The sequence below is a fragment of the Jaculus jaculus genome, chromosome 3 (assembly GCF_020740685.1).
Source record: "Jaculus jaculus isolate mJacJac1 chromosome 3, mJacJac1.mat.Y.cur, whole genome shotgun sequence".
In the NCBI taxonomy this organism is placed as follows: Eukaryota; Metazoa; Chordata; class Mammalia; order Rodentia; family Dipodidae; genus Jaculus; species Jaculus jaculus.
Genome location: NC_059104.1, coordinates 20,351,532 through 20,364,097, shown reverse-complemented (window position 1 = coordinate 20,364,097; position 12,566 = coordinate 20,351,532). Strand labels below are relative to the sequence as shown.

Genomic DNA, 12,566 nt, shown 5'->3' with positions numbered 1-12,566 from the left:
CTAGCAGTTATCTGATACCTCATTTGCTGGGTGATGCACGTGGTGTGTTAGCATCTGTCATCTTACTTATTTTCTGCAGTAAAACTGGGGTAAGCCATTTCTTCAGGAAGCATTGATTCCTTCTTGAGAGAGGTAGTATTTTAGACCATAGTCTGGGTACAAGGGATGTGCTGTATCACCCTATTCATTTAGTTAGTTACCCGACCCTTCCATGACACTAGGGAATATATACTTCTTGATGTTAAAATTCTTTATGAGGGCTGGAGAGATGGCTTAGCGGTTAAGCGCTTGCCTGTGAAGCCTAAGGACCCCGGTTCGAGGCTCGGTTCCCCAGGTCCCACGTTAGCCAGATGCACAAGGGGGCGCATGCGTCTGGAGTTCGTTTGCAGAGGCTGGAAGCCCTGGCGTGCTCATTCTCTCTCTCTCCCTCTATCTGTCTTTCTCTCTGTGTCTGTCGCTGTCAAATAAATAAATAAATAAATAATTATAAAAAAATATTTAAAAAATTCTTTATGATTTTATATCCTTCTAATTAGAATTCAGAATTATAGAGTCATTTAACCATGTCTCTATTACATTTGACTCTTTTCACTAAAAAATCCCAATTTTCAACTATATAGGATAGAAGGAAAGAATCAAATGAGAATATTTCATACATACTTATTCACACATAAATTCTTGGAATATAAGACATTTTCTGTAATTTAAAATTTTTATTTATTTATTTGCATGCAGAGAGGAGAGAGGGGAGAAAGAGAGAGGAGAGCAGAGAGGAGAAGAGGGAATGGGCATGTCAGAACCTCCAGCTAATGCAAATAAACTCGAGATTCGTGCACCACGTTGTTCATCTGGCTTTATATGGGTACTGGGGAATTGAACAGGGGTTGTTAGGCTTTTCAGGCAAGTGCCTTAACTGCTGAGCCATCTCTCCAGCCTGAAATTTTTTAGAAAAATATTTTTTTATTTGCACATAAAGAAGAGAGAGCGAGAGAGAGAGAGAGAGAGAGAGAGAGAGAGAGAGAGAGAGAGGGAGAGTGAATATCACATATTTTTAAATACCCTCTTTTCTTCCTTAGGGACTATCTCTTTCTTGTCATTGTCTTTCAATTTTATTCATTACTTTTGACTTTTCAAAATTCTTATGTTTCACCCTCTAATTCTCTTACAGCATTGCCTTTATGTCACTGACTCTTGGTTTTCTTCCAGTGGAATCATACTTTAGGACTTTTTTTCTTTTCTTTTTAATCCACCCCTGTGACAGTAACTATGATGGTTTTTCTGATTCTTATTCATGTTGTACTTTGGCACGCTGTGTTATTATCTGCTGGCTTATTCTGAAGGATGAGAGCTCAGTTTCCAATCTGGTTTTGTTTTGGGGCCTGCCTTTCTGCGTGTAGTCTCTGATTGTAGCTCTCTATGCTATTCTTGATTCTCCTTTTTATTATAATGGCTCTCTATGAGATTTGACCTCATTCATTTTATGTGATGTTAGCTTTCTCCTGTCTGAATATTTCTATTGAGATAAACTTCAAATAGTTTAACTAACTTTATAGAGCTTCTTTTTCTGTTGATTTTGTATAGAATTTAAAATTATTGCTGCTTAGCCAGATATGGAGGCTCATACCAGTAATTCCAGGACTTTTCAGGTGAAGCAGGAGGATTCCCGGAAGTTTGAGGCCTGACTATGCTACTTAGTAAGTTTTAGACCAGCCTGAGATACATGGTAAAAGATAACACACACACACACACACACACACACACACACACACACACAAATATGACTCTTTTCTGACATGTACTGAGTTGATTTCTTTTCCCACTTGCATCTAGACTTTGTTTCTCTTGGGGTCAGGACGGTGGTGTAATGCATTCCTTTCAGTTATAAGCTGGAGATCATATAGCACTGCTCCAATGTGGCTCCCGTCCCAAGTGGCTCTGTTGTTTTGCCAAGAATACTGCTTGCTGCTTTGACATTGGGTTCTCTGGTCCTCCAGACACTGGTCCATAGCATCTTTCTTCCCCTTGACCAGACTCTGGTCCTGTGAAAATCTTGTTCCTGTTGGTTTTCCCCTTCATGCTTACATTTTAAAGTTTTGGAAGATAGTACATTATCTACTCAGTTGATCTTTTTCAAATAAAAATTTAAAATATATTTTATTTATTTATTTATTTGAGAGAGAGAGAGAGAGAGAGAAAGAGACCAGGAGAGAGAGAATGGGTGCACCAGGACCTCCAGCCACTACAAACGAACTCCAGATGCATGTGCCCCCTTGTGCAGCTGGTTTAGGTGGATCCTGGGGAATAGAACCAGGGTCCTTCGGTTTTGCAGTCGAATGCCTTAACTGCTAAGCAAGCTCTCCAGCCCTCAACTTAAATTTTAAAACTTTTCTAGCTCAGTCTCTTTGTATGTGAACATATGGAAACAATGAAAACTATGTTTCCACTGTCGCCAGCGTTCCAGCATGCTTTCTGTGGTGGTGTAAACGTCAGACGTCCCATAGCCTTATGTGGCTGTGATGAAGTCTCATACGCAGTGCCCTTCTGGTGACAGTTTGGGAGCTGGAACCTTGGTGGAGGAGGTGTGACAGTTAGGGTGAGGACTGGGCTGCTGTAGCCCACTATGTCTTACCAGAGCCAGTTCACTCTGTTACTCTTTCCTAGCTGCAGTGGCAAGATACGATGCCCAGCCTCTGCTCCGTCGTACCACCATGACGCTCCCTCTCAAAACTGTGAGCCTGAAAGAGTGTTTCATCCCAACAACCAGAAGGTAATGGTTGGGCTTGAGAGATGGCTCGGTGGTTAAGTCACTTGCCTGCCAAGCCTAAAGACCCAGTTCTGGTTCCCCAGTACCCATGTAAGCCACATGCACAAGGTGGTGCATGCCTCTGGAGTTTGTTAGCAGTGGCTGGAGGCCATGGTGCACCCATTCTCTCCTATCTGCCTCTCTCTCTCTCAAGTAAATTAATTAATTAATTAATTTAATGAAATATTAAAAGAAACAACAGAGAAGGTAAATGTGACAATTCCCAACGTTCCTGTTTTAATGTATTAGGCAAGTACACAAGCAGCATTATAGCTGTAAGGAACAGAAAAGAATACTTATTATCTGGCACTGTTACTCCAGGCTGAGAACCTAGTGCAATCACCATTATTTCTGCCTGGTGACTCTTTTGTGAGTGCCTGCTCCTTTATTTTTAATTATTTTTTAGCATTTGTTATGGAATTTGAATTTGTTATTTGGAGCTGTAACCTCTCTGTGGAGTCTGTGGAGTCTGTGGAGTCTTGCTGTTTCATAGTCTTCTGAGATTATGCCATGTTCCTTGAAGCCAGGCTTTGAAATCTTAAAAAAAAAAAAAAAAGAAAGAAAAAAAGAAAAAAGAAAAGAAGGAAGCCTCCTGCTACTCTGTAGTATGTTTGGGTTTTCTCTGGCTTTGCTTTTCTATGATATCTATTTTATTTACAGAAGAAGAACAGTGGTGTGGGCTTTTTTTTTTTTATTTTTTTTTTGACACAAAGCATCTTGTTATGTCCCCTGTATTTACACTGTGAACATGTATGATAGCAGCCTTTTCCCAAAGATGTTGTTTACTTCAGGGTTTTCTCTGTTTGGACTGATGTGAGAGGAAAGATTTATACAAATCAATTGCCTTTCCCCCATTGATACCCGATTCTAAGTCATTTAAATATATTGGTGAAAATGATAAAAATTACATAATTAGAAATTTGTTGATCTTGGGACTAGAGAGATAGTCCAGTCAGCAAAGTGCTTGCCATTCAAGCATGAAGACCTGTGTTCAATTCCTAAACCCACGTGTGCCTGTAATCCCAGCCCTGGGGAGCCAGAGTCATACAGATCCCTGAGGCTCACTGACCTGCCGGTCCAGCTTACTTAGAGTTTTACAGGCTATTGAGAGACCCCGTCACAAAAACAGGTGGGGGGCAACCGCGAAATGAGCCCACTCAAGGTTGTCCTCTGACCTCCACATGCACACATTAATGGATGTGCATATGTTACTTGTGCACACGTGTGTATCTGCATACACATAACCGTACACACATGGTACCACCTATACACACAAGAAATTGCTTGATCTTTGAATTACAGCGTTACAGCTCTGATTTGGATTGGAGTTTAGTTTTGTGTTGCCACTTTAAACTTCTAAGACTAAACGAAAGTCTGAATTAATCAATGCAGACCCTCATCAACATCAGGAATGTCTATGCACTCAGTGATGTGAATTTCTATACATGCTTACTGTGAGTTGCCGAGGCATAATGGCTTCTCCCCTACATATGTTCCAACTAGCAGCAGAGACAATTTGTAACATCTTTTAAACCGTATTTTCCATCATTTAAAATTGGGCAAAGAGGCAAATGACTGCTCTATAACTATATTTTAGGCTATTTTATTTTGGGTAAATCTCTTTGAATAGTTCTTAACCTAACATTTATTATCTTGAATCTTTCCAAACAGATGTCTTCTTTGTAAACAGGAATGGGAAATGGCCAGCTATGTTTATAAACTAGCCATGTATAGTTTGAAAATGAGCTTTCTTCTCAGTAGAAAAATGGTGTAGGTTGTAGTTTAGGAATTAGCTTGTTTCCACACTAAGTGTTATTACCATTTTGTAGCTTACTGCTGTACGGCACTGGAGAGTTTTTTTTTTTTTCATATATAAGGTGTTGTGTGAACTCTTTTCCTGGGAGAAGCCAATGAAGACGTGCTCCTCTAGGCAAGATTAAAGGTCTATTCCACCAGCGTTCACCCTGGCAGGCTGCTGTAGTGTTGAAAGGCCTCATCCCAGTGTGTAGGACGACCGCCCCATAGCTACATAGATGGCGCTCGCCATCCCTTAATCTTCCATCATTTATAGTCTCTGTGATTCTCTGAGATCACAAGACCGCATACAGCTGGCACAGAGGTCACCTGAGATCTCTGGTGGGGACTGGAGACCTCTCCTGTCCTATGCTTCCTTCAGGGGAATGTCAACAGGACCAATCTTGAGAGTCTTTTGTGAATGGAAACAGCTTCTTCTAATAAAGATAGCAATGGCAGTTTTGCTTGGAGGACTGTGTCACACAGTGTAGGGTTCACTATTATGTTTCAGGCTGGCCTGAGTTTGGATTCCCTTGTCTCTCTCTACCCACTAAGTGCTAGGCTTATGGTGTTTGCCATCACACTGAGTAAAACAAATAACTACTTTTATTTTTCCTGCGGTACTGGGGAAAATGCCCACTTAGAGCTTTCCAGTATTGGTAGGATAACTGACTAATATTCATATAAAAAATATAAAATTACATATGTAATAATTTCAGTAGAGAGGTATGTGTCCATTTAGAGACATGTTTTTCGGGCTTGAATTGTCTGAAGGGTTGTGGCAAGTGTCTCAGGGAAGGTTTAATACAGATGTAAAGAATGATGGCTTAGAATGAATCAGAGGAAGGTGTGTGTTTGCTGTATGTGTGGGTGATCATGTGTGGAACAAGAGTAATCTATATAGAGGGAAGAGGAACCCTCTGAACATGAGGAACTGAAATAAGGCCAGATCATGAAGTGATGAGTATTGTTCATGATACTGGAGAGGAGGCTAGGAGTAAGGGATGGAAAGAGAGATCATAACTAAAGGGATACTTATTTTCTTGTTTATGGAGAGAGAGAGAGAGAGAGAGAGAGAGAGAGAGAGAGAGAGGGAGAAGGAGAGAGAGAGAGAGGAGTCAGATGGGGGAGGGGTTGCCAGGACCTTCGAGTATGTATGCACCACTTTGTGCATGTGGCTTTTTGTTGTTGTTGTTTTGAGGTAGGTTCTCATTCTAACTTAGGCTGACCTGGAACTCACTCTGTAGTTTCAGGGTGGCCTTGAACTCATGGCTGTCCTCCTCCCTCTGCCTCCTGAGTGCTGGGATTAAAGGCGTGCACCACCACACCTGACACATGTGGCTTTTTATGGGTACTGTTAAATAGAACCTGGGTTGTTTGACTTTGCAGGCAAATGCCTTAACCACTGAGTCATATATGCAGTCCTCAGGGGATCTTTATAAAGCTCTTGCTTGGGAATGTGAGTTAGCAAAACAGATACTTCAATTTTGAAGTTATGTTTTCCAATGAGCTATTATTATTATCATTATTTTAAAATCCTTTAGTACTTATTCTTACATTAAGTGGATTTATGTTTCAATCTGTTCATTATTTCTTTTCATTATCTAATATTGCATTTTTTAATGTTAATCCCTTAAAACTCCAATTTAGGAATAAAGCCAAGAAAATAGTTTTTTTTTTTTTTTTTTTTTTTTTTTTTCTTTCAGTTTTACTATTCGAAATAGAATTTGCTTTTTTTCAACTTTAGGTAAGATAAATGAAAAAAGTTGGTAACTTATTACCTACTCTGATGCCAATAAATATTTTATACTTCTTAGTTTTTGCAAAGTGGTCAAATTTATTGTATAACATAAACAAACCAAAAAGTCATAATTGTTAAGAGTTGTTTGTGCCTGTGGTAGTCTGAATAGATGGTCCCCAATATATTCAGTGTTTTATTAGTTTGTAGTTTGCATCTGTGGCCGCCTGGCTGGAGGCAGTGTCACTGGGTGGATTTCAAGGTGTGGTGGTGGGTTTGAGATTTCAATCTAAAGATATGCAAACTGTGCCTAGCTGGAGTTCCTGAAGTGTGCTGTGCTGTGTGACTTTTGACTTGTGCTTTGGTTCTGTAAAAGCAGGGCCACTTCTTCTAACATTATGGAATGTCCCCTGGATCTGTAAGCTTCAATAAATCCCTTCCTCCATAGGTGTGCCTGGTGTGGAAGTTCTTCTTAGTCAACCTGAAAAGCTGTCTGCTACAGTGCCCCATGACGGCAGGAAGCACTGAATAATTTCTCATGAGTTGATGTAGTCTAGAGAAACTTTGGCAAAATGAAGAGCTTAAACTGATTTTGTGTGAGCAAGAAGAAAGATTTTTAAGGATGGCTGCTATGTGGGTGCATGTGTGTATGTGTACACATGTACCTACGTGCGTGTATTCACATACCTATTTCACTTCCACTGATTCAAGTAATGATAGTGGTTAATGAAGAGCTAATGTGGGAGCTCCGAAACACCCCAAAGTCAAAGTGCCACGTGCTTCATATTTTAAAATAAAGAGAATGGGCTGGAGGCTGGAGGGATGGTCTAGTGGTTAAGGCATTTGCTTACAAAGCCAAAAGACCTAGACTTGATTCCCCAGGACCCACGTAAGTCAGATCCACAAGGTGGCACATGCAATTGGAGTTTGTTAGCAGTGGCTAGAGGTCCTGCTGCACCCATTCTCTCTCTGTCCTTGCATGCAGCACTGATCACAGTATCTGGCATGTAACAGGTAGTATGCACTAAATGGACAGAGAATCATTGTGGAAAATACTGCTTGTTTTCAGGAGCTGATCTTCAAGTTTGCATATCCAAGAAACCAACTTGCTGCACGAGGAGGATGGAGGAGAGATACCAAGTGGCAGCTCGCCAGGATTTGCAGCAGCTACTTCAGACGTCGAGCTCTGCATTAAAGTCACTCATATCTCGAAATGCCGCTGCTCTTCAAGGTACACGCCTCTTGAATTCTGAAACTGGCTGATCTGCCTTGTGTCCTTTGCCTGTGGTCATGACACTGGTAAATGTGGCTAGGTTTATTTCCTTCTGTTTTATATCACCTTGGTGTAAAATGAATTTTTTTTCTTCTAACCATCATAATTTATTTATGGAGTTATTCTGGGTACCTGTTTAGGCTGGATTGTATTATTGAAATAATCCTTTGGAGTGTGGACTTGATAGAATTCTTCCAGATTTTCATGATGCTCTTCCATAGTTTTATACCACTGTTAACAAACATACTAATTACTTCTCTTAATAAATAGGTAGTATCTTGGTTATTTTAAACTGGATAATTATAGATTTATTTCTTAAAATATGATTTGAAGAAATATTTATTATGTTTTCCCCTGGTGGCCCTCCTGTGGTTTTCAAAAGAACACCAGTCCAATATATCAAATATGCAGGTATGAGTGGTAAATATAGTGGTAAACTAGGAAATAGTAACTGGGAGTTTAAGGGTCAGCTGACACAGAAAACCAGCCTTAATGCAAACAGCATGTTCAGAAGTAAAATTAATGAGTTTTGAAATTACAGGGCATACTGAAAAAAATAGATGATCTCTTTTCTAATTTTGTTTTTTTTCTTGTAAAACTACTTGTTACTTGTTCCTTCACATGAAACATTAATTTTTGTGTGTAAGGCTAGGATGAAAAAAAGTCTACATTATACTGCTTTACAAATAAATTTATTGCCTTTGCTCAATGCAGACTATAATTTATGTTAGTGGTTCTTTTTATTAAGTATATGAATGTTCATGTATTTAAATCATTTATTTATATTCATAACTAAATAACAGATACATTAATTTTTAAAACTATAATTATTAAATACAATAAATATGATAAATCAGAATAAAGTTTAATTTGAGTGAAAATATAGCTCCTGATGAATTAGTGAACTTTCTTCTCAGAAAATTTGAAATGTTGGGTTTTAAGATGGAGTTGGCTTTAATTATTATTTTTCCAGTTCTTTAGAACAAAACTTTATTTCATTTATGGATTTACCTATGGGGAATTGTTGAAGGAAATTTTATTGACATGAGTTTTTAAACAAAGATTTGTGATTCACATGGGCTAAATTAGAATGCTCTAGGATCCCAGTGGGAATTATATGATGGTTATTTCTCACTAAAATAATTGCATATTTGATAAGAAAAATAAACATATTTTAGAGATGTATGGGAATTGTCTAGAAAAATTTAAGAGAAAGAGGATTTTTGTTTGTTTTATGAGGTAGGGTCTCACTGTAGCCCAGGCTGACCTGGAATTCACTATGTAATCTCAGGGTAGTCTTGAACTCACTCATGCTGATCTTCCTACCTCTGCCTCCCGAGTGCTGGGATTAAAGGCATGTGCCACCATGCCCAGCATCATCACTACTTTCTAGCTTATTCTGATGCTACCAAAATATCTGAAAAAAAATAGCAATGTTTATTTTTACTAGAAGCAAGAAGTCAATGTATCTTATTGGGAAACATTTAGTGGAGAAATCAGTTTACTTCTCCTGTAACTGGAGTTGCTATATTTTGATTTTTAAATTTTCAAATTATTTCATTTTTTAAATATTTTACTTATTTATTTGACAGAGAAAGAGGGAAAGAGAATGGGTGCACCAGGGCCTCCAGCTATTGCAAATGAACTCCAGATGTGTTCACCCCTTGTGCATCTGGCGAATGTGGGCCCTGGGGAATCGAACCTGGGTCCTTTGGCTTTGCAGGCAAATGCCTTAACCACTAAGATATCCCTCCAGCCCCAAATATTTCATTTTTATTTTTACTTGCATGGAGGCATTATGGGTTATTAATGATTCTGGACAGGAATGTAGTTGGTCTTTTCTTTCATGGATCTGTGAGACTCTGAGGAAACAGGATTTTGGAGTGATCAGCCAATAAAGCCAGTGGGGATGATCATTTGGACTTAATAGATTTAGTGTGGCCCAAACTACTGACAGGTGAAGAGTAGGAGGATGACCTTGGTGAGAGAGGAATCTGTGCCCGTTCCCAGGGCTACGAGAGCCACAAGTTTATCCTTTAGACAATTCATGTCTTATTCTAGAATCCATGACACACTGGCACTGAGGCTATAATCAGTGTCTTGTGCCACTCTATGTTTTTTTTTTTTTTTTAAATAGGAATTTGTTGGACTTTGTCTCAAGTCAGTTTCTTGTAATAAACAAAATAGTTAAAGCAACTGTTGGGAGGGTGCTGTGAGTATGAACTGGGATGTTACTGTGTCCTGAGGCAGTCCCACTGACAGCATTTTATAGAACAAAGAAAGCAAACAGATCTCCCTGAGTGTCATGTTCATAAACAAGGAGGGCTGCTTGCAGAGAGGAGCACTGGTCTTGCCCCAATTCAGGCCGAGACTGTTCTTCATTTGCAGGAGTTTAATAATGTCCGTGAATAAAGGAGAACAGGCTGGGGTAACCCAGGAGCCTGCTTCTCTTTGGCTTCTGACAGCAAGTGTGAGATTGCCTGCTTTAAACATATTTTAAAAATTGTTAAAATAAATGTTATATTTATGTATGTACCATGGTGTTGTGTTAGTCATGAAAGAATAGGGAAATTGAAAGAATGTGCCATGTACTGTAAAAGAGCAATATATATGATTTTCAAATTTGGCAAGTTTTAAATTTGCTACTCATGTAAGATAATGACATTTGGTCTTTCAATTCAAAATCATGCAGAAATTACATTACTTTTGCAGCTAAAATTAAGTGACATTATAATCAAAGGATAATTGGAAGTTTGTGTTTCATATAAGCATTGTGGAGAAAAGGTTTCTTACAGATGCACCTTTTCCATTTAATTCATCTGCACATGTATTTGCATATTTCTAAAATTATTGATTATTTTATTCAGGGACATTCTAAGTTTCATATTGAAAATGGACACTATTGGAACATCTCAATGATAAATGATATTGAGAACAGAAATAATTTATATTGTTTATGATTTCATTCTTTGGGCTGATAAAAATTCAATCCCTTCATTACAAACACTTGAAAGATAGGTGAGTATGTTCCTTTGGTTTGACATTTTAAAAAAGGAATTTAATCAAAATATAATCATATATTGACTGACATATTTAGTGGTTTATGTTCAGAAACAAATATATTTTTAAGTTTTTTATGAAGAAGTTTTTATTTTATGTATGTGTGTGTGGGGAGGGGGAGAAAACAAATGAATACCAGGGCTTCCAGCCACTGTAAACGAACTCCCGATGCATGTACCGCCTTGTGAATCTGGCTTTACATGGGTACTGGGGAATAGAACCTAGTTCCTTTGGCTTTTCTGGTAAGTGCCTTAGCCATTAAGCCATCTCTTGAGCTCCCAAAGTATTTTTAAAAGTAGATAAAATGAAAATGAGAGTATTAGTGTAGCTTATGGGTAACATATTATGAGCCCTAGAATATAGATCATGATTATCTATCTATCTGTCTGTTTATCTATCTACCTATTTATCAATCATCCACCAACTACAGTAATAGTAAAGGTTATATGCATCTTTACATATATCCTATCTATGTACAGAAGGTAAATACAATTGTATGTTGTATCAAGCATAAAGTACATTGATCTTATTTTACCTTTGTTTTACTGATGTGGGTAATATTTAGAATAGTTCCTTGGAAAGAAAAGCATGTGGAAGGGATATCGTGGTAACTAATAATATTGTTCAATAATAATTATTTGATTAAAAAAAATCTCAGGGTTAAGAGAACAGGTAGCCCTTGGTAGGCAGTGTTGGGAAGCCCTGTTTCTGTCTTTAGCATGTAGTGTAGATCCATAAGAAGTGTAATTTAATGAGCTAATGTACTGAAATGGTGACAGTTGAATGCTCAGGCCTGTGCAGGACAACTACTTCGTCTCCTCTAGGGCTGAGGCAACAATGCAGAAGAGGGAATGGAAAGGATGTAATAGCTCAAGAATGGGGAGGAGGCTTAGTGCTGTCCTCTGGACATGAACTCACAGCAACTGTAGTTTTCTGAGTGAGGGCTGCAGAAAATGGGACCCAGTCATGGGTGGGGGAGAAGCTCATGAGGCCCCACCCCTCCCTGAGGAGCCACTGGCAGTTAGTGGTTGCTGGGGGTAAGGGTGGGAATCTTTCTCTTCAGTGGTGAAGCCACTGGTAAGTGGCCAGAAGAAGTGGTTCAGCAGGAATGAGAGGGGATAAGAGAGGGCCATGGAGGTGTGTAGGCTTAAAATTGAATCTGTATATGTACGAAATTGCCCAATCACAAACAAAAATGGACTGCGTGAATAAATGGAGGAGTGTGGGCCATTTAGCAAGGGGAAGGTTTCTACATAGATTCTCTTCCTCTCCTGTCCCTTCTCCCTCCCTTTCCTTCTTGACCTTCCTCTACTGATTACCTGTTGAATTTACTAGGTGCAGGACTGTGAGGTGAATAGCTTGAACCCATGTTCACACATTAGACCTCCTTTACTTTTATTGGCCCCCTCAGATTTATGATATGCTAATGCATATTTATTAGCTGATTAGTTGTACACTGGAATGGTTCATGCTGTTTTTCCTGTCTGTGGCATTCCAAACCTAATTGCACTCCTCCCCCTCGTGCCCTTCCCCCCACAGTGTTGGTTTGCTCTCACACAGCCACCGTCAACACAATTCGTATTCGTCCAACTGATTTCTATCCCAGAAATTATAAAAATTGCTTCTTTTGAATCTGTCAGCAGGCTGTTATTAATTATGCCAAATGGGTAATTTTCCTGTATTCTAGGTAAAAGTTTCAAGATCTTAAATAACTTTTCAACTAGAATTAAAGCTTGCTTTAGAGGCTAGGGCGATGGCTCAGAGGTTAAATATGCTTGCTTGTAAAGCCTGCTGGCCCGAGTTTGATTCTGCAGTATCCATATAAAGCCAGGTGCTCAAAGTGGTATGTGCATCTGGAGTTTGTTTTGCAGTGACAAGAAGCCCTAGAATGCCCGTTC

The 12,566-nt window shown here is 39.0% G+C and overlaps 1 protein-coding gene across 2 annotated transcripts in view; it reads left to right on the top strand.

The window, feature by feature from the left end:
- Gpc5 (glypican 5) overlaps positions 1-12,566 on the top strand; it is a 1,425,487-nt gene that overhangs the window by 45,857 nt on the left and 1,367,064 nt on the right. For both annotated transcript variants that reach the window (XM_045146480.1, XM_045146481.1), the window contains exon 2: positions 7,405-7,566. In XM_045146480.1, coding sequence (XP_045002415.1) covers positions 7,405-7,566 — 162 coding nt within the window. The remainder of the gene's footprint in view (positions 1-7,404; positions 7,567-12,566) is intronic.